Here is a 26504-nt window from a genome sequence, read left to right as displayed (position 1 = left end):
CTCCTTTTTTAAAAAAACCAACTCAGGAGTCACAAAACTTTCTCTGCTTTTCTGTACCCCTCCCTCCCAGTTGAGGGCTCCCTCTTTTGAGCTAGTGTAGTCCACTCGCCACACTTCCCATGACAGGATCCTTTGTAACTGCAATTATTTCTCTCTCCTTTTAAACTCTGGGCTCCTGTAGAGAATGCCTGGTATATAGTAAGACTAATAATAGTGAGCATGATAATAGTGTTACCATTTATTAAGCACTTATTGTATACCAGGCATCATGCCAGTGCTCTTACATGCATGAGTTCCTGAAGTTCCCCATGGCTCTATGATGAAGATGGAGCTATGACTATCACCATTTTGCACATCACACATCAGACTCAGAGTAGTTAAGTAACTTTTCCAAGGTCACACAGCCAGTAGCAGGCAGAACTGGTATCTGAAACCCAGGTTTGCCAAGCTCCCTGAATCTTTTCTTCTGTACCAGGTGGCCTCACCAAGAGTCCTTCGTTTCTGCTAGGCATTACAGTTCTCTATCAAACAGTATCATTTCCCAACGAATCTTTCTTTTGGGTTTACTGACAGCACCAAGAGTGCTCAGCGTAATTACTTTCTTTGTCTCTCAGACAGTTGATATCTTCTCCACCTAATTACCTGCTTTGTTGACACCTCAAAATCTTTAATTACTCTAGGCTCATAAGCACCTCACCAGCTCCAGTTCTGGGAGCTCTCCTTAAGCTGGTGCTGAAAGAAAGAGCAGAGAAAGAGCATTTTCTAGCCACAGGGTCAGGGGAATTGGGTATGGATGGGGATGGGGATGAGGGATCAGGATGGAGTAAAAGAACCAGTCACAGCTTCCCCCAGACCCATTTTTAGGGCATTACCACCAGAAGTTGGTATGTAGTAAATTTCAAGCAGACCAGCCATTTCCATATCAAACTGCACATAGAAAAACAAGCAGAGCTCCCCCCCACCCCACCCTCCTGAATGGGCCTTATTTTGTATTATTCATGTTTGGGGCGGGGGGAGCACTGTGCTTACCTAATGGGGCTCATGCTGCTCTAATGCCTTCCAAGCAGCCAATTTCAAATTAAAACAATACATCGCATTTTGGGGGAACACATTTGTTGGGGGGTGGGGTTGGCTCTGGCACAGCTAAAGGGCGGCTGGAAGAGCTGGCTTCCAGCTCAGCCCCCAGGGAGCCAGCCTAGACTGCTGCAAAGAGGTCAGGGGGTGGATAGAGAGGGACAATTCAACAGTGGTGACTCACTTCACCACTTTTCAGGGGGGAAAGCGGAGAAGCAGGATTTAAATTGCTACTGTTATTATTGTGCCCTTTCAACTGGCACAAATGAGCCTGGTGTGCAGAGAAGAGAAGCAGCTGGAACATCCATAAAGCTCCCCCCACCCAACCAGCTGGGCCTGGGTCAGCACCACCTTATCCTGTGTGGGCAGGAAGCAATGCCTAAACTACTATGTAGCCAGAAAGTCTTTTTTTAAATGGAGGCGGGGGTTGGGGGGGGGAGGTGCTAGAGAGGCCAGACTAAGTCACACAGGGTTCAGACTAGTTGAAGCCCCTTAGTCATTCTGTACAAGAAGTTCATGCAGACTTTGGTGTCTCCCAGCATCTGGTCTCGGGCACTTGGGTTTTCTTGCTCCTGCGGGGGCCAGTCTGACACCTCCTCACTCTCCTTTGAATATACCAGTTCCACTTCCACCACCTCCCCACAGTGGCTTCTGTGAGGACTCTGTCTCCCATCCCAAGACACACACACACACACACACACACACACACACACACACACACACACACAGACAGACAGACACAGAGCCACTGGACCAGCCATCTAAATTCTGTTGTTAAGTCCCAGCTGGTTTCGTGAAGACTTCCTGGTTTACTCCAGCCCAATACTCTTACCTGTGAAATGGGCAAACTTCAACTTCGAAGAAGCCAAAAGCTCCGGGGTTGTGGCTCCAAAGATGCGGTTCTGGACCAGAGGCTCTAAATTAGTGTAATAGAAGGCTATCCTTACTCCCCCTGCCCCCGTCCATAGAAACAGTGGGATAGTAGGGGCTACCAGGACCCTTGTCAACTCTGCCACCACCATGGGGTACACACACACACACACACACACACACACACACACACACACTTTCCTTGGAGCTTAAAATCCCCACTACAAGTCTCTCTCTCTTTGGAGTTCATTAACAGGAGGATTATATGGGGAATTATAAAGGTAGAAAAACCTTAACAACCCCCTTTACGGACAAATGTAAACAGAGATCCACTTGTTTTCACCCTAAAAAACAAGAACCTGTACGGGCAGGGCACCAAAATGCAAATTTTACTGAAGAGAGAGATCTTAGTTTTCCCAAGAAAAATGCGAGGAAAACCCTTTAAAGATCAGGCCCTTCATCTTTTCCGCGGGGGCAGAGGAGCTTTGGAGTGAGACAGCTTTGAGTTTGTATCCCAGCTCCATCACTTACTTGCTGTGTGATCTTGGGAAGGTTACTTCATCTCTCTGAACCTCAGTTTTCTCATCTGTAGATTGGCGATGTTAACACCTGCCTTAGAAATGCTCACATGACTGAAGGAGGTAAAATATGGAAAGGGTCAGCCAGACGCCTGACATGTAGAGCAAATGTTCAAGAAAAGGTTAACTCCTTCTCTTGCTTTACTCCCCCCGCCCCCAAATAGAGCCCGGAGTGAATCAACCGAGGTGTTCACGGACTGAAGCCAAACTAAGCTGCCAATTTTCCTCATTACTGCTGTGTCTGACACTCTTGAAATAGCCCCTCTTCTTTTAGGGTGATGTTTTGATCAGCCTAATGCAGCCCGGAAGAATTGGACCCTAAGTCCAATTCTCACTCTGCAGTTTCTCCTGGCAGTGTTAATGAGACCAAGGTTTCGGATGTAATACTCCGTACAGGAAAGTTTCAAACTACCTGCGCAGCATCCAGACCCCCTCCCACTGCAACTATGGCCTGAGCTCCCCAACCCTCGCTTCAGACCCAGTCCCAACCCTGTCTCTTAAATATGTGCCGGGGTGCCCAAGAGAGTGACAGCAGGAATATTCCCTGGCTGAACCAACTCCGGGACTCCTGTTTTTGTTTTCGGTTTTGGTTTTGGTTTTTCTGACCTCGACCCCAGAAATGCGGGAGGGCTCCTATAAGCCGCCCTGTTTCTAGCAGCCACCAAGGCTGGGGGGTAGAGGAGGGGAGAGATGATGTTTCTCTGAGATATACTTTGCAACACCTCGAATCCAGTTCCAGTGAGTTGTTATTTATCTGTTTGCAGTTAAAGGAAAATAAAATCTACTCTTTGCTAAAGTGAGAGAAGACCCCAATCTGTGCCCTTTCCTCCCTGATGCTACTGCCTCCCTCTAGAGACAGAAGCAAGTCACTACAAGCTAAAGCTGCATTTGGGCAGGGAGTGGTGGGGGGAGGTTGAGAAGTTGAGGGGAGGGGGTACATATAGTCCCAGGGAGGGATAAAGAGGCTACAGAGTAGAAAAGTATTGAGATTCGTGGCAGGAAAAGCTCTCAGAGGCCAGGCTGCAGGAGCTCCTAGTCTCCGGATGATGCCTTCAATTCCTCCCTCTCCTTCACCTCTCTTAGTCATCCTGCCTGCTGCCCCCATGACCCTAGACTCCACCATGCAAGATAATCTATTAGTGATTCCCTCTGAGGATTTGGGTATGTGAAATCTTCTCCAACTGTTACCCCTGTCTGCTTTTCAGGAGGTCCTGGAGCCCCTGATTTGAGGAGGAAAGTGGGAGGGGGTAACAATTAAGAGCCAGCCATAGCCCACAGAGAATAGCTAGAACAGGGGTTCGGGATAGACCCTGGCCATTGAATAAGCATCCCTGAGCGCAGGGACCTACCAGTTGCTGGGTAGCAGGTGCCTATCCCAAGAAAGCCGCGTGGTTTCTCAAGAAGTGTATCTGAGACGTGACAGTAGCTGCCAAGGCTCATCAAACATACCATCTACCTACTTCTGCTGATACATGTGAGAACAAATGATACTGCCAGAAGGAAATAGAAATCATTTCCTAGTGACTCAGAGCCCCAGCAATAACACAGGTGGTGTTTGCGTTGTATCTTCCAGTTGAGTTGTGCACCTTCTCATAGAAAGGAATCTATAAGTAATCAAGACCAGAATTTGGATTCGAGGCAAGGGGACATCACCAGCATTGTACTGACCACCTAGTAAATGTCTGCTCTGTATCAGCACAGTGCTGGAGGCTTTGCAAATGTTGTTTCTTTTAATCTCATTCAAGCTTTGAAATCAGTTCAAAAAGCGCTGTGATCCTTGCTCAGCAGCTGTGTGGCAATGGCGAGTTCCTGAACCTCTCTGAGGTTCTGTCTTTAAAATAAAGATGCTAATACTGATCTCAAAGAATTGTTACAAAAGTTAAACGAGATCATTTGTGTTAAGTGACTGGGACACGGTAAATATTTGGAGAAGGAAGAGAACACATCTTTTGATACATGAGCCATAGAAGGCACTTAATATAGTGCTGTCTACGAGAACAACAACAATAATATAAATATTATTAAATAGTTTGGAAAATAATAATTATCATGGGTCATTTTAAAATGTGGATGTTATTTAATCATTGTAAAAGAGGCTAAGAAACTTGTTCACAGCGAAACTATAAAAGCAGATCGGGGATTCCAAACAGTCCTGCCTCTTGCCACCCAGTGTTAGGGGACATTTCGGTGATCATTGGGAAGGTCACATTGAGCTGACCTCATTTACTCATCACATGTAAACTAAACTTTGAAGAAATAAATCCCTTAGATTAAATGATGTGTAGTGGGACTCTAGATGGCTGTAATCATTGTTTGAACTCTTTGTATACTATAGGCCTTGCATTAGCCTTTTAAAAACCTCTTTAAATTAGGAGAGTAATTTAAGAACAAACTTGAGAGAGATTTCAGGAAACAGAGAAAAACACTATTGTCCCACCAACTTAATAGAATCCCTTACTTGACCTTGCTGCTGACTTTTCTTCGGTCTTTGAAACATGCAAATGTGACACAGTTACCATCATACCATTTTCTATGTTGCTACATATACTCCATAAACACTATCGTTATGAATGTAGCCTAGTCTAACAAGGGGATAAGTCATATAGTTTATTTAACCATTCCACTGCAGTTGGACATTTAGGGTGTCCTGGTAGATCCGTGTGAGAAAAGGAATGACATCGCCTTCCTATTGCCATCATCACCCTCAGGGACCTGGTGTCCTGCTCTATCAAGGCCCAATATGCTTTCTGTCATTTGATATTTAAGCTTGACAAATGTCAGCTCTGCTGCTGGAGGCTGAGGTACACTTGTAAGAGTATTGTTTTCTGCCAGTTTTCATCGCACAGATTCTGCATTTTATCCTCATGGTGGATAAAATGGCCTCACCTAGGAACCTAAGCTCTAGAGTGTCACTTTTCTTCCTATGAAGAAATGGCTTTCGAGGTGCAAACAGATGATTTTCAAAGGAACTCTGGGAAGTCCTGCCATTGGTAGATGGATGTGCTAGTCTGATGCCATGACCAGGGGAGTGGGGTATCTCGTTGGCAAACTTGCCCCATCTTTAAAATAGGGAGGATAACACTGAACTCAAATATGGGAAATAATCCTGTGCAGCCCAACCAGGCCTGGCCTCAGCAAATCGATCGGGTCCCATCTCCAAGAAAAGATCAAATTTGTATGTAAAGTGGGCCCTAGGGTCCCTTCAGCTTTAGAGTTTTGGCTGCTTTACAGAAGTCCAATTGTCTGAGGCTAAATCCAATGCCAGGAGTGAACTGGGGAGAGAATTTCAAGTGGGTCAATCGTGCTGTCCCTTTCCCTGGGAAAGAAGACCTTTCTGGGTCCCCATTCTTCCCAGATCTCAATGATGCCTCTCCCAGATGTCTTCATATGGTCACCGATTGCCCACTGCCACCCTCAAAAGATTGCCCTGACATACCAGCCATCTCCTGAGCAAGAAGTGGATGGGGGGGGGTGAGGGAAAATACTTCTCCCACTCTTCCTAGTCATTGGCCAGCTATGCCCCCTGCCAACCTCTGACTTCTGAGGATTTCTGGAAGGCATTTGAAGGGAGGCACAAGGGGCAATTATAACCTTACAGAATATCAAGATTTACCCACAGAGTTACCTTTCATATTGCACAGCATTTCTCGGGGATTGGGGGGGGAGGGGGTGCAGCAAATGAGTTCTTACCTGGTCAGAAAACTGCACCCAAAGACTGATTACTTATTTCAAAGTGATGTTGTGTGAATTAAAGGAGATCATATATGGAAAGGACTGAAACTAGGGCCCAGCATCGGGGAGGTATTTCACATATATGAGCTGCTCTTGTACAAGAAATAGAGCTGGTGCAGGCAGTGATGTACCACTGGCCTATGTAGGGGGACAGGTGTCACCTGACCAGAAATGCAGCAGCAAATATAAGGTCTTGCACTTGGAGCCAAATGACTAAATACAGACTCTGAAAAGAACTTGAGTTAACTTTTTAAAAAATGAGTGGCTTCCAGTGAAGGAAGTATTTCTGATTATTTGTGTGAACTATGTGGCGTGTACAAGGGCTCTGTGTATGGTGTGTGCATATGTGATGTGGTTGTGTAAGGTTGTGATGCATGGGAAGTGTGTGTGCATTGGGGCCTTGTATGTGGGCAGGTGTAGGTGTGGGAAGGTGTGTGTACATGCGTATTCATGTCTGTGCATCTAAGCGCCACGAGCGTGAACGTGGGCTTTCAAAAGAGGGAAGGTCAGCCATCAGGATTATATTTACAGGGACACAGCTGGAAATCCTCTTTTGGCCAGGTCACTGGGCATTCACAACTTGGAGCATGTTCAAAGAAGAGCAGCTAGATGCGGGTAAGAGCCCTGTCGCCATGTCACATGTTAAACAGATGAAGGAACTGGGGAGGTTCGGCCTGGATAAAAACAGGGGCGAGTGGGGGTGGGGGAATGGAGAGGGCTGGCACTGCTCCCTTGGAAGGATCGTGAAGGTCAGCCCCAGAGCCAGAAAAACAGAGATTTGGGTTCAGTTTAAGGGAAAGCCTTCTAATTCTACTAGAAATGTCTGTCTGTAGATGGGGATGGGCTTCCTTCTGTGGTATTGACCCCCTCTCAATGGGGTGATTCATAAAGGAGCTTTCACATCCTTGATCTCATTGAAGTCACACCATAGCCTTGCAGGCCAGGCAGGGGTGGAATGGTCCCCCTTACTCCCTTTTCAAGGGTAGAGTATTTAAGCTAGAAGGCCTTAAAAGGCATCTTATAAAATATCCCTTTTATTTTTCAATTCACCAGGATCACATACACTTGAAAATATATACAGAACAAAAAGTTAAACTCTCTGCGTGTATGCAGATCTCTTTTCTTCTCAGGGAACTTGTGGCCTGCCAGAGACTGCACTGGAACTTGCTAAGCATGCTGCGGTCCCTTAGCAGTAGGTCAGACTCCTGGGCTGGTTCTTAGCCGGGCCTGGCAAGGACTAAAAAACAGGTTTCTGCAGAATTAAGCTGCAGAGGTCCCTCCTCTAGCTGCTTCCCCTCCCCCGCCCATGAGGGGGCAGAGGAAAGAGGAGACAACCCCAGGTTTGGTCTATGGCTGGTGACCAATGACGCACTCTCACCAATATAGATTTTGGAGGTGGAGACTATGGAAAAACAGGTGGCAGTGGGGGCAGGTGGCAGCCCGGAGGGGGTGGAGCCTATCAAGGGAGCGTGAAGGACAGTGTGGGTGGGGGTCCTGGGCAGTCTCGAAATGAAAATATCAGTCTCCCAAAACTTTAAGGAGGAGAGAGAAATAATCAGTTTCTAAGACTTCCTTCTGAGACGCGGTTCCAGGAAAGGGGCGAAATGCCGTGCACCTATCACACGGGTGCTGTAATCTTTTGCACACTATGTCCTCAGCCTCACGGGGATAGGGGGGAAACAGCACTGATCTAGAAGCACCCAAGGGAAGACCCAGACTAAAGACCCCAGGCCTCCGCCATCGGGCACTTTGGGGCAGTGGGCCGGTGGCAGTGCCTCAGCCGAACCACATTTGCTGCCAACTCCCTGTGTGACCTTGGGCGGGCCTTTGCCACCTCTGGCCTTCCATGGCACCATCTCTGAAATAAAGGGTTTGACTTCGATGGCTCTAAGGGGCCCATGTTGATATGCTGTAGCTGAGCCTGGGGCGAGGGGGGCCAGTTTCGAGGCAAAAGGATCACCGCCCCCCGCCCCCCACTTCCAACCTCCATCTTCAGGGTTCGCGGGCCCTAGCTGCCGGGCCAGGGCCTTTCATCCCAGGGCCTTTAGGGCCCTTGGGTTTTCGGGACTGCGCTCCTACGCCCTAGCTGGCCCTGAGCACGGCTGAGCCAGCGACTCCGCCCCCGCGCTCGACCCGCGTCCCGCCGAGCCATTAGCGCGATTGCTCGCTGTTCCCGGCAAAGCCGGTGATTTATGCGGGGCCTCGACGGGGCCGCCCTCGAGCCAGGAACAATTAGCTAAAAGCCGGCGGGAAGGGGGGCGGAGGGGCGGCGAGCCAAGCCCCAGGGCGCCCAGCCGGGGCTGCAGCCGCCGGCAGCTCCCGGGGGAGCCCCCCAGCCCCCCGACTCGCTGGGCCCCACTCACCGCGCCGGGGGCGGGGCTCGAAGGCCGACGCGAACAGGCAGTCCAGCATCCACGCCATGGCCCGCGCTCGGCGCCGCAGCCTCGCAGCCGGCTTCCGCGCCGGCCCCCGCGCCGGCTGCCCTAAGTAGCCCCCGGTGACCACGCCCTGAGCCGCACCCTGCACCCGGCTAAGAGTGTCTCGGTCACCGGACACCTCGGGCCTGTCACGAAGGGGGCAGGGCCTCAGGGGAGCCCCCCTCCCCCACTCCGCCGGAGGCCAGGCCGCTGGTCCCGCAGCCCCTTCCCCCACGCGGGGGGAGGCCGAGATAGGGCTCCTGTCCCGGGGAAGCTCTGACTCTGGGAGCGGGACCCTGCCCCTATCCCCGGGAGCCCAGAGGCTGAGGGCAGGCGCCATCTCAGCCCTGGTGAGCCCCGAATCTGAGAGGGAAGGGTGACCCCTTCCGCAGGAAGCCCTCACCGGGCGCGTAAAAGCGGGCCTGTCCCCAGAAGCTGGCATTCGAGGGCCGAGGGAGTGCACCTGCCCCAGGGAGCCTCAGATCTGAGGGTGAGGCTGTATTCCAGCCCTAAAGCCCGCAGGTTTTAGCGGACACATCACCCCAGCCCTGGGGAGGCCCAGTCTAGGCGGGAAGTGGTGTCTCTGCCTCAGGAGCCCTGAACCGGAAGGAGAGGCATTGCCTCAGCCCTTGGGGACCCCCTGTTTTAGGGGAAGCATCAAACCTGACTGTATGTCACTGCTCTGGACCAAGGAAATGAATTGGAGAAAAGAGTTTTGCCCACCCCACCCCCCTCCGCCCCCAGGAGTCCCAGAGTTGAGATTCATTTTAATGTGCGGATCCCTCAGGGAAGAGGGAGATGCTTTCCTGCCTGGGAACTTTTGTATTGAGGGGGTTGATCCTCAACTGCGATAAAAGAACCCCCTTGTCAAATGTGTATAAACATGGAGTGACCCCCCCCCCGCCCACGTTGCCACTGTCTGGCGAGTTCCACTGCCTATGCTTTTGCTCAGGGCACTGGCATAGGAGGGGCACCAACATTTATTTTTGGAAAGAATTTGACATTTGATATTTCAGTGGGGGGCCGGTACTATGTTGGATTTTGTTGCACTTCCTTTATGGCTTTGTATTTTTAAATTTTAAATACATATAGGGGCACATAACCATATAGGTTCGGCGCTTAGGGCATCTGGTGGTAGTGCCCCCATCCTGAGGTAGAAGCGGCCACCAGAGATGGACCATATTGGGCAAGAAGGGTTTCCGATCAATATTTCCTTTTCTATTCAAGTTCGGGGCCTCAAATTAATTTCTCCCCCAATTCTCCATTGGCGGTTGTACAAACATGACTCTGTGCCTTGTTTTTCTCCACTGGGAAAATGGGGCTCTGTCGATCAAAATGCTAGGGAAGAGGGAGAAAGAAATATGAAAAATCCTCCTCCAACAGCTCGACTGCAGGCCTGAGAAGTGGAAGCTGCCATCACAGCTCCTTTGAGGAGAGCAGTTATTACATTTGCTTTGCTAACCACTGATATTAGCATTAATGCAGCAAAAGGGGTGCATACAATGGAAAAATTGCCTGTTCTTCACCATGCAATTCTTAGCAAAGTAGAGCTGGAGTCAGAGTTTAAAGGGCCTCCACTCGCTTCCCTTCCTTTCTGGGAAACGTGGTACCTCTCTGCCTTTGTACCGACTTCTAAATCATTTCCAATTTTCTCTGTTTTCTAAAAGCAATAAGAGTCAACAAACATTCACCAGACCTGCTCTTTTACCAATTTCTGCTGTACAAATACCCAGTCATCCAAGCCAAACAAGTCTGACATCTAGAAATGTCCGGTTTCAGGCTCTGGATATTGAAATCTTGGCCTTACCTCTTCCCATGAGCTTATGCACCACCAGCCTTTGTAATGGCCTCGATAGGTTTCTTTTTTTTTTTTTTTCCATCTGAATGGGATTTTTTTTTTTTTTTGGCTCCCTTGTGGCATAAAGGCTGCCTGCCCAGTCCAATCCAATGGCCCTCAGTAACTGAAGTTTCTCTGCTTCCAGAAGAGCTCTACCTGAAATACAAACTCATGACCACTATCCCTCTAAGTCGCTTTTTTTCTGCAGAAGGTGTGATGGGGTAAAAGAACAAAGCTGGGAGTGGGAGGGAGTGGGAGGGATCGGGAGCTTAGGCTTATCAGACACAATTTAGAATAGATTTACAAGGAGATCCTGCTGAATAGCATTGAGAACTATGTCTAGATACTCATGTTGCAACAGAAGAAAGGGTGGGGGAAAAATGTAATTGTAATGTATACATGTAAGGATAACCTGACCCCCTTGCTGTACAGTGGGAAAATTAAAAAAAATATTAAAAAAAATAAAATAAATAAAATAAAATATAATCAAATGTAAAACAAAACAAACAAAAAAAACCCAAACAAACAAAAAAAAAGAACAAAGCTGGGGATGCTCAATAAGCCTAGACTGGAGGCCCAGTTCTGCAGTGTCATCTTAATAACCTTTCTGAGGCTTGGACTTCCTAGTCTGTAAAATGGGGATATTAATAGTCGTGAACAAGCTCCCAGCAAACTAAAGCCTACTCATTTGGGAAAGAGAAAAGGGGAAATACAGAGTCCAGAATTCTCAAAACATTTTATTTAGCAGTGAAAAGAGCAGTTCTTTCCACTCCTTTTTCTTTGACCCACCTCCTCTGCCACTCAGTTACTTAGTATTTTTTCCTCTGAAAATCTTTGCACTTAACTAAATGTCACTTAATGGGGGAATGCATTTATCCATCAATCCATCCATTCATTCGGCAAATAGTTAACCATGTGTGCGAGATATTGAACTATGTATACGATGTTGATTCATTCAGAGAATTATTGTGCAATTATTTTTAAATGTATAATTTGCAAGAGTAGATGATCATCTGAAAATACATTTATGGTTATTTTAAGGGAAAAATAATGAAAATGCAAAATATATGCAAACTATTATATAAACAGTGCAAATTAATAATAAGCTTATACGTAGAAAAAAATGTTAACAGGAAACACAACAGAATCTTAATAGTGACTGTATTTAACCCATGCAATTATGGGCAATTTTAAACTTTTATTATTTCCATATTTCAGTATTTTCCAAATTTTCTTTAGTAAACATATATCATTTTCTGGAGCTAGAAAATACCACTTATAGGAAAAAAAAAACCTATAAACTTGTCTGCTGAATCAAGGACTGGGTTAGGTAGGGAAAAGACTGGGGCCTTTAGGCTGTGGTTGTGCTATTGGTACAGGGCACTGGGCCTGGCTTTGGTGACCCAGAAAAAGCTGAAAGTTGAGTAAAATGCACAGGTCCAGCACAGGCCACATAACCTGTTATGGTGCCTCCTTTACCAGAATGCAAAAGTCCATAGCACCCCAGTTGAGCAGCCAAGAACCTGCTAGTCTGAAACCCCTTACCAAGGTGCACAAAGGGCATCTTGGGTATATCTGCCCTCACCCTGACAGCTTAAGGCTGAGAGCTTGACAGTTTGCCCTCTTCACGGTCCCTCATTGCAATTCCTGTTAAAAGCCAAGCATCCTGCTCATAACGTAAGTCATTGTTTGCCATGAAGTCATTAGCAGGAAGAAAACGGAGTCTAGCTGAGAAGAAGGTACAGTGATGAAGTCAAGCTGGGGGCTTGTTGATTATGAGAAGCAAGGTTTCAAACTTTCCTATCTTTTTTTTTTTTTTCCTGAAGCTCAGAAGGACTTGGCACCTAGGCAAACAGTTGCTATTTAAGTGGGATCCCAAGCATCAAAGGCCTGTAAACTTGGTCATGGATCAGGATTTTCCAAGGTGTGGTCCGTTGGACCAGATGCATCCGAATCACGTGGGGTGTACTGTCATGACGCAGATCCCCTGCTCCCCCTCTAGACTTAGTGAACAAGAATTGCTGGGTCCGGGGACCAGAACACAGCATTTTTAGCCTGCTCCCTATAGGGGCTCTTATGCCCAATACCGTTAAAGAAACTCTAATATAGAGGAAAGAAAGCCCTCCACCACTATCTCGTCCCATTGCTCTCCAGCTACTGGGAACACGGGTACAGCTGTCTGGAGAACTTGATCCGTTTAACCCCACTCTGCTTCCTTGGGGTGTGTGGGTAAAATGTGGCATGAGAAAACGAGCAAACCTCTAAACTTGATGCCTGATAGGGTCTAGTGGTGTTCCAAATGAGCATACGCCACAGAAGGCATTCATTTGGATTTTCTAAGAATGCTCTTATGCCTGCGTAGCGTTTTTCAGTCAGGTTATCTCATTGGGACTCTACTTGTCAGAGTCCTTACATCAGGCAAGAGGCAGCTGAAGCATCGTGGGAAGAGCACGGCATTTAAAGCTACAAAGTCAGGAGTGAAGCTGGGCATGTTGAGGAACTGGCGGAATGGATGCAAGCCTGTCGTCTGCTTCTCACCTTGAGCCTCAGACGCCTCCCCTAGGAGATGAGAATCCCCTGGTCCAGCCCCACCTCCTCTGGCTCACTGTTAGGAAGTCCTCTGCAATTTCAGGAGCCAGGTAACACAGGAAACTACCCCCAGGCCCATGGAAGGCACTGGCGGATGAGCGAACCCGCTTCTTAGCAGCCCCTTTGAGGAGTCCTGGCAGAAGGCCCATTTGGGGGGTACGGGCTCATACGTGTTCTCTAAAGGGGCCTATCGGCCGTAGGACCTCACCATGTTGGCTCCCTGACTTTCTGTCTGGGGAGGCTTTATCTGGGCTCATGGTGAACATGGGGGAGCCGTTTGGAACCTCTCTGAACCTCAGAAAGGCCTTGCTTTCCTCGTTTCTCAAATGGAGATGTACAAAGAAAACCTGAAGTTCCTTTCCAGCTACTTAACATTCCTAAGATACACTGCTTCCGCAGCACTTTATTTTTTCCCCAGAGCTCTATTACTTCCAAACATTTTCATATCACCAAAGCCTGACAAGGTCCTGGCACCATCTTTGTGAGGTAGAAATGGGAGAAAATTATTCCCATTTTTTAAGTTAGAAAAGCTGAGGCAAAAGACACTAAGTGACTAGCCCAAAAGTCACCCGGGGGGAGGAGAGGTGAGCCGAGACCAGCCTTGAGGTCTCTCATCCCCCACCCCCAACCCCAGCCCGTTCTTTTCCAGTACTCCTCATCAAGAGATCCCAGGAGCTGTCTGTCAGTGTGCTGACACCACTCAGGAAAATGCAAGTTTCATCCTGACACCAGGAAGACAGAGCTACGATTACGCTTTGGTCCCCAAGGAGGCAGAGAAATTGCTTTTAGTTGACAAGTGCATCTCCCACACACATACCCCTCTGGTTGAATGAAAAGATAAAATCAAGTTAAAAATCCCAAATGCTCACTTAATTTTGTAAAGCATTTTGCTCTTTGAGCTAAGGGTAGGCAGGATGATAGAATTTCTTAAGTTTAGAAGTCTCGACAGGGTGGGGAAGAATAGTAAGAATTAAGGGGGAGCATAGGAAAAAAGTGTCAAAAAGAAGCAAAAGTAGAGAGGTGATCTTTTAGTTTTGCGCTATAAATAATAAGAGAAAATGGAGCTATCTGGAAAAAAAAAAGAACTAGAAAGAACTGGGGGGGGTATTTATGCCTTTGAAAAACTGCAAAAGGTGGAAGCCACTGAAATTTCCATTTATCGATGGAAATTGTGTGGTTTCAATAACACGAGTTTGGGGGCTGAGCAAGGGGGCTATGGACTTCATGTGTTACCAGAGGCCTCCAGGCCTGGGGCCAGGAAAGTTACTGCTCCTGTGCTTTATTAGCTCTGAAGGTCATCTCCGAAAATCACTTGCCCTTAAACGGTTTAAGTGCGGCAGCTCCCAGTGTGCTCGCGTATTTATTTTCACATCTGAACCTCATACAGCTTGGGAAATTGGCAGGACAGAGATCAGCACAATCCTCATTTAACTGATGAAGAAAGTGAAGCTCAAGAAAGGGAAGTGACTTGCCCAAGGTCATTCTCCACTGGGACCGCAGTGTGTGCCTCCTTCTCTTGTACTGGCCTCCTTCTCATACCACCCAGCTGCGGACTGAAATCTGGTCTTCAGGCCTCACGTACTTCCTGACCCCCTTTGGACTCTTAGAGACTCGAACCTTTTCCCTAACTGGGCATTGTGGAGCCCTTAAAAAGCTTCCTGGCTAAGCACATCTGTATTCTTTGGAGATAGATGCTGATGTATCTGCAGGTGAAGTGTCATGATGTCTGCAACGTGTGTGTGTGTGTGTGTGTGTGTGTGTGAGAGAGAGAGAGAGAGAGAAAGAGAAAATGTGTCAGTATGGCAAAGTATTAATAAGGGTATGTACACATATTTGTGTCACTCTTTCTATTTTACCATCTGTTTAAAAGTTTGAAAATACCAGCCGAAGGGACAGGCTAGACCCAGGACTGGTTGGGAAGTCTTAGCTTTGCTGGTGGGAAAACGTCTCTTTACTGAGTGGGAGTTTGTGATGAGGGATTTGGTGGGAATGCAGCTAAACGGAAGCCTTAGAGAAAGAGTCCCCCACAATCTAATGAGAGGTAGAATTTTTTCCAAAAATAGATTGCTTGTTTTTTTAAACTTCAGGGTTCACTTATTAGGTCTAGGAGTGTGATTAGAGAAAATCTAGTCTAACCTCCTCACATCCCGGGGAGGGAAAAACGACTTAGCCAGCATTGCCCAGCAAGCTGGTAGCTGCAATGGAACTAGAGGCCCAAGTGTCCAACCTCCTAGTCTGGGGGTTCAGTCTATTACATCACGCTGTCATCTCGCCTTGGCTTGGTGGGCTCTTGAAAGGTCATTTGCCCACCCCAGGGCTTGCTCTCTTCAGACCAGCATGGCATTTGGGGGATTTGCAGTCAGCAACAGTCCCTGTCGCTGGGAACAAAGCCAGGCGCCTGAAGATGGCACCTGTCACATCCCATTGGAATGAATGACCTCCCCCTGAAACCAAGACGGGCCAGGCAGAATCCGGGAGTGGCGCCTTGAGAGCTGAGTTAGGCCAGGCTTGTGCGGAGGGTGTGCCATGGACATGCACTGTTTGCTGGGAGTTTTCTACCTTTCTCGGCCCCCAAGGGATTTATTGATAATTTTCAGAGCAGTCACTCTGGTTCATTGGTTTAGCTGCCCTGACCCCTGAGGGCGTGGGCTGGGCCTGCCGCTTCCCCTGGTCTGTCTGGGCACAGGATTGGTGCATCAGACAGCGTAGCTGGACCCTCGTGAGCCTGTTGGGATTAATGGCATTTGACTGTAGATCATGAGAAATCATATCAGTAGCTGAGGGGGGGGTGGTGGAGGGAGGAAGCAGGAGGATGGCAGAGGAGAGGAAGGGAAAAGAGCCAAAGGGGAGGGAGGAAAAGGCAGAGGGAGAAGGGAAGAGGAAAAGTCGATGAAGGAATTCTCTTGCATACCAACTGCTGACATTTTGGAGCCTGTAGCTTCCCTCACTCTTAATCAACTCCTTTGTTAATTGCCATTTGTCAATGCAAGTAAGTCTTTCTCCACTTATAACTCAATCCTGGGGCAACTCGAGTCTTAATCCGGGACTCGGGGCTAGTTCCAGAGGCTGGTCTCCCCTAGCTAGTGAGTCATTCGTCCTTATTCCCTGCATGCCTACATCTCAGGCACTGTGGGAGGCTGGTATGTGAACACTGGACCTGGCCCCAGGGCTAAAGATGCTAAGGGCTGACTATCTTCCAAGTTGATTTGGGTCTGGCACTCATTCAGGGCCCCTCTCTCTTTATTGCTGGGGCCAAGCACCCTCTTCTACTTTCAAGCCCCAGGGCTTATAACTGCCCTGCCTGTCCACCCTCCCAAATCCCAGGAGACTTGTCAGACTGTAACTTAAGGGGCAAATCAAAGAGGGGCCATCAGAGCTCTAACTGCCTAGGACCAGAGAACAGCCATGTCGGAGAGAAGAGGTCATAGCTGGGGTCAGATCAAGTGGCAGTTAGGCCACATGATGCATTCAGCTGGCTCTGTGTGCTTGTGAAAGAGCTGAGGACTAGGCTATATTCAGAAAGTCCTTCTCTTGACCTCAGTGGAAGAAACATTTGGCCAGATCACAGGACTCTGGGCCCCCCATGCCTTGGCAAATAACAGGAAAACTCGGGTCTCTGAATGACTGTGGACCCTGACCTTGTTTTTAAGAGGGGCTCTAGGATGGCGATTTCAGGAGGAAATTGGGAAGGAAGAGACGGTGTGGCATGGGTGTACGTCATAGACGGCTGGCTCTGCCAGCTGGGCCATGCTCTGGGGCTACAGCTGTCTTCTACCTCCCTAGAGAGAGAGCCACCAGTAAATCCCCCCCCCCCCCCCCAAATCACACACTCTGCCATCCCAGAGACTGTCTACCAAATCTCCTCAGTGATTATGAGATGCCCTGAAAGATATGGGGTCAGGAGTTGTGGTCCAAGGCCAAGTTCAAGGCCTGAATTCAGAACCTTGGCCTCTCTGGGTTTTTTGTTCTTCCTTTCCACTACTCCCTCCGGGAGTCCCTCTTCACCGATGTGGAGCTCCTCCTGCTGCTGCCACCTCAGCCACCAAAGAGCTTCTCACTCGGGTCCCTTCAGCCCCTCCCTTTCCACTGCCCCTCTCCCTCTGCCTGTGCACATCCCAACCTTCTTCGCAAAACACGATCTTGCCCTCAGCCTTTCTCTACCTGCTCTTGGGTCTGAAAAACTTCTCAAATGGATGGTCTCTGCCTCCACTCACTATTTTACTTCTTCCCATTCCACGCCCTCTATTGAAGGCCCTGATATCTTCCTAAGTCTAGATGCAGTGGCCCTTTTGCAGTTTTCATGCCTCTTGACCACCTGGCAGCATTTGCTCTCACATGGTTCCTTTCTCCTTATTGATCGAAAGTCCCTCTTTGGTAATCAGAAGTTTTTCTGTGCCTGTGAATCTATTCCTGTTTGGTATATAAGTTCATTTGTATCATTTTTTTATATTCCACATATAAGTGATATCATATGATATTTGTCTTTCTCTGAGTTCACTTGATAATCTCTAGGTCTATCCATGTTGCTGCAAATGGCATTATTTCATTCTTTTTTATGACTGGGTAATATTCCATTGTATACATGTACCACATCTTCTTTATCCATTCATGTGTTGATGGACACCTGGGTTCCTTCCATGTCTTAGCTATTGTAAATAGTTTTTCAGTGAACATTGAGGTGCGTGTATCTTTTTGAATTAGAGCTTTCATCATTTCCAAATATATGCCCAAGTTAACTTACCGTTACTAAAGGGAAAAGGGGGGAGAGGGATAAATTAAGAGTATGGAATTAACAGATGCACACTGCTATATATAAAATAAACAACAGGAGTTCCCATCATGGCTCAGTGGTTAACAAATCTGGCTAGGAACCATCAGGTTGCGGGTTTGATCCCTGCCTTTGCTCAGTGGGTTAAGGATCCAGCGTTGCTGTGGCTGTGGTGTAGGCCGGTGGCTACAGCTTAGATTTGACCCCTAGCCTGGGAACCTCCATATGCCTCGGGAGCGGCCCAAGAAATGGCAAAAAGACAAAAAATAAATAAATAAAAATAAATAAAATAAACCACAAGGATTTACTGTATAGCAAAGGGAACTCTACTCAATATCTTATAATAACCTATAATGGAAAAGAATCTGAAAAAGAATATTTATGTATATATATGTACGTGTGTATATGTATACATGGATATATAGATGTATATGTATTCACAAATACATACACACACACACATACACATAGATGAATCACTTTGCTGCACACCTGAAAATAACACAATATTGTAAGTCAACTATACTTTGAAAAAGAAAGTCCTTCTTTCTTTAGCTGCATCTCCCAGACCTCATGTCTTGGACTTCTGCCTGCTCAATAGCCCTCTCTCACAATAACCTGCTCATTCAACTTCCCATTCTCTATGGGATTCTTCCCCACAGCGCACAAAGCCATTCAAACTCTCCTATAAGAGAACAACCTTTCTCTGACCCCGAGTCCCCTTCCAGCTATCATCCAATCTTCCTTTTTGCAGCCTTATTCCTTAATACCTTAAAGTACAGCGTAGACTTGCTCTCCTCACTTCTCACCATACACTCATTCCTCAGTCCTCAGCACGATGGTGGCCTGCCCCTCTCCATACACACACACACACACACACACACACACACACACACACACACACACACACTCTCTACTGAGACTCTTCTCACTGCAGCTACCAATGTCCTTTTGGGGGCCTAATCCAAGGGGACACATTCATGTCCTAATTTTATTTGTCTTTCTCTGCATTGTGAACCCCTCCCTATTTATTGAAACTCTCTTCCCTTGGCTCTGAGGATTCTGTGCTATACTAGCGTTTTTATCAATGATTTCTCCTTCTGGCTCTGCATTCTTCTCTGGTACCCTCATCCTTTAAGGTCCTGTCCTTAGTGCTGTGTTCTTGTGTGGAGGGACTCACCCACCCTAATGGCTCTGATCTCTCTGTATCACTCACAGCACTTAAAACTGTGTCCTACCTATAGGAGACACTTAATGAATGTTTACCTAATTGATCAACATTTGTTAATTGCACAGGCCTGGTACATAACAAATGTTTCATGAAGCTCTCACAGTTTGCAAACGCTTCCTATATATTTACCTCACTTCCTCCTGATAATAACCTGGTGAGGCTGACTATTATTTTCATTTTTATAAAAGAGAGCAGAGGAATGGAGCCAGCATTTGCCTTCTGCCTATTCTGTGCCAAGTGCTTTATACACATGTTGAATTTAATCTTTACAACAGCCCCGTGAAGTAGGTGTTCTTAGCCACATTTCACAGATGGGAAAACTGAAGCTCACAGGGGTACCCAAGATCACAAGGAGTATGTAATTTACCTCCTCTGCTATTTCATTGTTCTGTAAATTTGAGCACACCAAATTTGGTGAGGAGTTCTGGGGAGGCATATAAAAGTGTCACAGAATGATATTATAATTATTGTTTACCTATAAGTTTTCTCTTTGAGTTTGCATTGCTATGAAATGTAATGTCAAGCGTATAAAGAGCTGAAGGAGAAAATAAAACACTTGTATTTCCAAACATTTCCTGCCTTTCCCCCTGCACCTTATAATAATAGAAATTGATTATTGAGTGCTGACTATGTGCCAGACCGTATGCTTAGTGCTTTACACGTGTGCTTTCATTTGAGCCTCACCAACCCCTATGTGTTAGGGGCAACTATTACGCCCCAATTTACACATAAGGTAATTGCACCTCATAGGAGTTAAGTAACTTGTTCAAGGACCCCTAGTAAGTTTTCAAGGTAATCAAAATTTAAAGTCAGGTTGTTCTGACTCCAAAGCTAACGTTCTCCCAGTGCCACTAGGCTGCCTTTCCAAGAGGATAGGGAAACTAAGGCTCAGAGAGATTAAATGACGTCAAGTCTCCTGACTCTTATATTTTTCCACTTTGCTCCAGCTGCTTACATCCCTTTGTTGAAGGGACTGCTTTGTATTGTCAATAATCTTTATATGTCTGTGGTCTGTCTCCTCAACCACATTGTCAGCTCTGCCAAACCTCTTTAGATCCCCCACAGAGGGTTCTCACTAAATACTTGTCAATTGATAAGCACGGAGCTCTCTTCAGTGGAGAGAATTATTAATAAACCATCAGGCTTTGACAAAGCCCTTCTCATCTCCAAAGGAGTTGAGCCCTTGGTGCTTGGAGATGTATCAATTCCTCGCCTTCCCGCAGCTTGAAGTCAGGAGCCCACACTCTCCGCCTCCACATGGCATCCATTCTCCAGGGAGCCTCAATAGCGTCAGAATCATTTCACTGAAGGCTGAATTATGTGTGTGACTCTGGGAGGATGAGGCCCCAGTAAAGGGGGAGAAGAATGTGGGCTGATTCTGCATGCAGGTGGACCCTGGGGATGCTTCTCGCCATCGGAGATGATGTGTCAAACTCCAGCAGCCACACTCCATAGAACAAGCTCTAAAGATTGATTGTTACTGTTATTATTGAGAGTATTAATAATAATTCTTACATTATTACAGTGAACTTCCATTTATGCAAAAGGCTCCTGCACAAGATTTCATTAGTTTTCGTTTGCACTGGCTCTCCCCAAAACCTTTTGTGGCTTCAGTATTCCCCCAAGAAAAAGTCTTCTGTCCAGCTTTTGAGGAAGGGAATCTTCCCAGTGAAACTGCCAGCTGAGACCCCGAGAAGGGGAGTGTTAGCTGGCTGGAACTGAAGGCCAACAATTGGTCCTGCTGGGCAACAGGCTGCTGAGATGTGTTTAAAGCTGATCCCCAACCCCCTTCCTTCTCTTTGCCTGTTCCCAGAACCGGCCAGTCCTTCCAGCCCAGGCAGAATCCTTAGCTCCTCCTGCCGTCAGAATTCATCCTTCCAGGTCCCTTCCCCCATCACTGGCCTCAGGGACACCTCTGCGGAAGCTGGCTCATCAATTATCTCTTCCCTTCCACCAGACCAATTTTCTCATGCATTTGCATGAGTTCACTCAGCATCCTTCAAAGAGACAGGCGGTAGTAACAATCATAGCTAACATTCACGGAGCTTTTACTATGAGCCAGACATTATATTACGCACTTTACATGCATAATCTTTCTTCATCTTCCTAACAGTCCTATGCGGAGGGTTTATTAGGCTCCCCATTTTATACAAGAGAAAACTGAGGTTCTTAGTAAGTAAGCAACCAGGCCAAAGCCACACAGCTGGCTAATGCGGTGTTAGGATTCAAATCCAGGTCTGTCTGACAGTGTATTTTCTCTCAGGATAGGCTTCCATTTCCCAGATAGATGAGATCCAGAGATCGGAAGGCCATCTATGCTAGATGTAGCATTGAGAGCAAAGAATCTCAGGCAATCAGAAAAACAGAGTTTTCTTCCCATTTCTGCCAATAATAAGCTAGATGACTCTGGGTGAGTCACTTAAAGCCCCTGCTTCAGCATTCGCAAGCCAAGTCCACAGTGTGTCAGATTCAAAACTGATGAGCCAAGGAAGGTTAATCTCCTCCAAATTTATAAAGTTTCAAAGCACCGTACAAATGCAAAGCATTCCTTATCATAACCCTTAGCATTATTATTCTAGCCTATTCATCTACCAATGAACCTGGGATAGAGTCCCGGCTCTGCCCCTGGATTCTGGTGCCATTTAAGTGCCAAAACAAATGGTCTCAGGGAGTCGGGGTGATCCATTATCCGGATATGGATTATTTCTCAGGAGTAAATCGTTAGCCCTGTCGGGCGGCTGATGAATTCTCCCATCGCACCTGGGGGCTCATCACTCTGCATGGGACGTGCAGGGAATGCAAGCAGCAGCTGGAGTCACAGTGTGACTCTGCAGATGGGTTCTGAGGGCGGGGAACAGGGATGTTCGGGTTGGGTTCCAGGGAGCAGCAATGACCCCGCCCGCCCGCCCCAGAGTGAGAAGACAGATAATGAACCCCACCCACCCACAGCGCAGCCCAGAGCGGAAAAGGATAACTTTCCTCCCTTGATGCTTAAAGCATGTTTTGGGGAAGACCAAACGCAAAAGGGACAGACGTATTCATATACAGGAACCTACTGACAGAAAGAAGAATGGACGGCAGAAAGAAATGGAGAAAGAAGGAGAGGGATAAAAAGAGAGACGGGGAGAGGGAGAGAAAAGGTAACGACAACAACAAAAAAAACAAACACCAAAAAGAGACACAGTAAGAGGAAGAGAGTAAAAAGAGAAAGAATTGCTAAGATGAAAGGGAGAAAGAATGAAAAACCGAGTAAGAACAAAAGCTGCCTAAAAGGGAAAAGAGAAAATGCAAGAAAAGTGTCTTTAAGGAATATGCACGGAGAAAGCTAAATCTAATAAGAAAACACAAACAGGCAAAGGGTGGTGAATAAAATAGAAAAAAATAAGAAAGGGATATAGAGAAATAGAAAAATAGGACAGAGATAAAGAGTCAGGGGGAAAGAAAAAGAGATGTGAGAGGGAGTATGGGTGGGGGAAAAAAACAGATGAAGGAAGCAGAGGAACATGGAAGAGATTGAAACTTTTTAAGGGGCACTAGAAGTGGTTTTAATTTTGTTTTTCCTATTCGCATCTTTTCCCTTTTGCTCTGTGGCACACGTGATTCCAGCGTGATGTCTCAGGGCTATTCCTTAAAAATGGTCAGACTCACTGGGTGTCCCTCCTAGCCCAGGAAACTCCCTTCCTCTTCCACCATCAGTCATTCTTGTGGGGTAAAGCATTGACAGCAGAAACAGAAAGGCAGAGACAATTAACCTACTGAAATAAAAGTCACAGATACGGCGGGGTGCTGAGCACACAGAAGAATATATGTACGCGCACGCAACCCCCCCGCCACACACACACACACACAGTGTGCAAAATCGGGGAGACATGGAGACGTACTCTGAGGCAAACAAGTGCACAGGTGCTGAAAGACTTGAGACACAGGCAGGGACAAACCCAAGCAGACATGTATCAGCAGAGTCAACCTGAACACAAGGATGGGCGCCGGTGGAAACTGACAAAGAACGGGATGTGCCGCTGTGAAAGATGACCTAGAGGTACAGAAAAAGATGGACACCCAACCAGACAGGTGCAGAATCAGATACCAGGAAGGGTGGGAGGAGGAGCTTCCTCCTTAGCTCTGCTCTTCCTCTCTTCTCTTTGTCTTTGTGAAGCACCCCTTTACCCCCACCCCCCACCTGTGTCTCTTGCCCTCAGGATTTTCCTCTGGGCTTTGTGACTATTGGTAGCAGTGTTTTATTTAAATAAACTCACTGCTGCTAATGAATCTGTTAGTTACTGTGTCATCCTTCCCTGGGAACAGATGTCTCTAACCCGTTTTCATAACCATATTCCAAAGGCTCCTTCAGGCATGAGTTTAAATAGTGGAGTATCAGGTCCTGTGACTAAGACAGATTTGGAGTCTATCTTGATTCTTTCTCCAACAGTAAGACTCCCCCCGACCCCAGTATTCTATGATCCTTTTTAACTTCATTGGACTTTCCTTTTCTCCCCTGCAGTTCCAAGGAGATGAGGGAGGAGGCCAAGCAGTAAGATCTAATACCTGCACCCCCACTTAAATCAGAGGAGCACCATAAGACCTCACTGGATAAACAGTGTCTCTTGCAAAAGAAAAGTTTGAAAATCTCAGGGTTACATGGGGCCAGATGAGTTCTAAGGGTCCTTCCCGCTCTGACATTCTAGGACTCTTATGACTAAGAGCTAATTCGTTCAAATCTAAACCCACAGTAATTGGACAAAACTTGATTGAATTTTCCGAGCAAATATGGCGTCACTGTCTGCCCCAATAAATATTTAGCCATGGCCCCAGTTTATTGATTTTGTGCAGTATCAATATTTCCTGGCGCAGTTTCTGACACTGACTGGTAGACCCTTGATGATGTGAAACATGCAGGCTCAAGATGCCCTCCCAGAAAAGCCACAGATGGTTGTTGGTGTGTTCATCTGGCTCTGGCTGACACACAGACTGCACCACTCCCTCTGGATTGTGCTGGGCACATGGAGGGGTGAGACAACTGCCTTTGAAAGGGGCATGATGCTTGGGTGGGTGAATTAAGTTGGTTTAGGAGCTCAGAGATAGTGTAGCCAACTGATCACAAGGGGAACCTGAATGAACGGGGCTTGCTTTGGGCAGCTTGACCTTGATGATGGGAAACATTCCTTGGCAACTCTGCCTCACTCTTCATTTATTTATTTATTCATTCACTCTACAATGAGTATTTTCTCTGTGCCAAGCTCTGTGCTACAGCTAGGGATACAGACATGAACCAGATGAAGTCAACTATCTCTCATATTTCTTATATCTGAACCGAATTATAGTAAAGTCAGGGGGCAGTAGATGAGCTAAAGCTGAGAAATATGGATACTGCTCAGCATCAGCAAACTTAGGCTAAGGATAAATATTTACAAGAGAAAATAATTTGGTAGGAATATTACAGAATATGCATGCTTTTAATTATTCCCACTGGAAAAGCTGATGAATCAGAGACCTTTTTTTGTATGCAGTATTCAAGATCCATAGAAGTCTTGTTCAGGTAAAATAACCTGATTGTTTTCTAACTACAACTCTAAAAAGTACAAGTTAATAGTTTTTATTTATCTTTTGGTTACACATTCTTGGTGACAGGGTTTCATTTGTTGCTGACGGTTTGAGAACATTGGGTTTTTTTGGAAGAATTAAGGCATTTATTGGAAGAGAAGGGAAGATTCATTCCTTTCTCTCTTTGATGCTGCCATGACACTAACCTTGTTATTTCCAGGGATACATTTGTTTAAGTTTGTTCTCTTGGTCATTCATTCTTTTGTTTATGTAGTCTTCCACCCATTCACCAACTGTACACTGAGCACCTTGTATGAAGCACGTACTAGATCAGGTGTAGGGATGCTGGAGAGATTTACAAATAGCCCCTTCCCTTGAGGGGCATATACTCTAGGAAGGGAATCAACAAATGATGTGGGGACCTTATCAGGAATGCTGTAGTAGAGGTGCACACAAAGGGAAGCTGTAAAGAAACAGGACTAAGAGTTCAGGGTAATTGGAGAAGTTTTAAGAGACACAGTGACGCATTGGTGCATTGGTGGGGGGTGGGGGGTAGGGCTGAAGGTCAGCCCTATTCGTCATGAGCACACAAAACCATCTCCATACCTCAGGTTCTTCCTCTTCTCCTTCTTTTTGATCAGCATGAATTTGTAAGAGCGAAAAGCTACAAATCAAGCAGATCAGTCTGTGGCTGGGGTTAGCTCAGTTTAACTGCTTTGATTTAAGATGAAATATACCCACTCCTTTAAAAATCACAGTGAAGGGGTTGGTCAGAAACTGGTTACTATCCTCTAACTCAAGCTTCTTAAAATCAGATTTTCCTTGCCCATCCTATACCCTTTTCTAGCAGAATTCTTCTTTCATGGGGCAAATGGGTTTGAGTAGATCTGGGTACCGAAGTGGCTTTCAGATTATTCACATTCCAAAAGAGCGTTAATGATTTCCAAGATAATTGGTTGTAGAAATAAGTCCTTCTAAAAACCCAGCAATAGAATGTTCGTGATGCCACAGGATGATTCAGAGCATTTGGCCTTAATTACTTTGATTGTCCGCCAGGATTTAATATATGAATATTACATTGAGATCTTCAATTTAATTTCTTGTGTAAATGGATTGTGGCAGAATCCTGTAGTCCTGGAACTGGCACATAATTCAGCGTGGGAGACACTATCTTAACTCATCTCATTACTCAAGCCATTTGCTGTCCTTCAGGCTTTGACAGCCAGGAGATGGGAAAGTAGCAGAGGTGATGTGATCTCTCAACCTGGATCCAGACAGACATGAGCCACAGTCTCTACTGATTACATTGTTACATAGACTCAGACAACACTTATTTTCAAAAGAAAAAAAAAACAAACAAACCACTCTTGCCAATGGGTAGCAGTGTGCCCTGGTCTTTCTTAGCATAGTGGAGCAGAAAAAGCTGGGACATGCATGCAAAAGGCCTGGGTTCTAGTCCTAGCTTGGCTACCAACTTGCAGTATCACCTTGGACAAGTCTCATAATTTCTCACCCTGGGCAAGTCCCATAATTTCTCTGGGCATTCAGTTCTTCATTAAAGAGAGAACTACATGTTTTTGGAGTGCTTTTCAGAGCGGACATTTTCTGACCTATGAATAGCACATGGCACATCTGACAGTCTTGGCACCATGGCTGAAATAAGTTTGTTTCTATCCTTCCTGTGAATAATAAGCAACCCCGCCCCAAGAATGGGCGAAGCCAGAAGGAAGGAGGAAAGCGACAGGGAAGATCAGTGGGCAACAGAGAGGGAAAAAGGAAGGGAAAGCGAAGGAAACAGCCTTGCAGTGTTAATGAAGTATCCCCCAGGGCCTGAGTGAGCTTGTTAAGACCTTAGCAAAATGGGGGT

At 46.5% G+C, this 26504-nt stretch overlaps 1 protein-coding gene and 1 long non-coding RNA gene across 35 annotated transcripts in view; one reads left to right on the top strand and one right to left on the bottom strand.

Annotated features, from left to right (window-relative positions):
* The window catches only part of ARHGAP36 (Rho GTPase activating protein 36), a 169115-nt gene that overhangs the window by 22868 nt on the left and 119743 nt on the right, over nucleotides 1-26504 (bottom strand). For 11 of the 34 annotated variants that reach the window (XM_085006530.1, XM_085006517.1, XM_085006531.1 and 8 more), the window contains exons 1-4: nucleotides 8618-8718; nucleotides 2476-2576; nucleotides 1907-1990; nucleotides 643-732 (exon numbers count right to left, since the gene is read on the bottom strand). The exons of 5 other annotated variants lie outside the window; for them this stretch is intronic. Coding sequence is in view for 2 of the 29 variants with exons in the window: in XM_085006515.1 (XP_084862641.1) it covers nucleotides 8618-8675 (58 nt within the window). In the remaining 27 variants the exon portion in view is untranslated. Of the gene's footprint in view, nucleotides 1-642; nucleotides 733-1906; nucleotides 1991-2475; nucleotides 2577-8617; nucleotides 8719-26504 lie in introns of those variants that run through there. 18 more of the 34 variants (XM_085006540.1, XM_085006537.1, XM_085006518.1 and 15 more) reach the window with 5 other exon arrangements.
* Nucleotides 6821-26504, top strand: part of LOC146394782 (uncharacterized) — a 121344-nt gene continuing 101660 nt past the window's right edge. The window contains exon 1 of the long non-coding RNA XR_014834625.1: nucleotides 6821-6869. This is a non-coding gene — a long non-coding RNA (uncharacterized LOC146394782). The remainder of the gene's footprint in view (nucleotides 6870-26504) is intronic.

This window comes from Sus scrofa, chromosome X (genome assembly GCF_054392235.1).
Source record: "Sus scrofa isolate SSC_HxYL_T2T_F1_AM1 chromosome X, Sscrofa_HxYL_maternal_Yorkshire_Landrace_v2.0, whole genome shotgun sequence".
Classification (NCBI taxonomy): Eukaryota; Metazoa; Chordata; class Mammalia; order Artiodactyla; family Suidae; genus Sus; species Sus scrofa.
The sequence above is the reverse complement of the archived record's forward strand: the minus strand, read 5'-3'. Positions and strand labels throughout refer to the sequence as shown.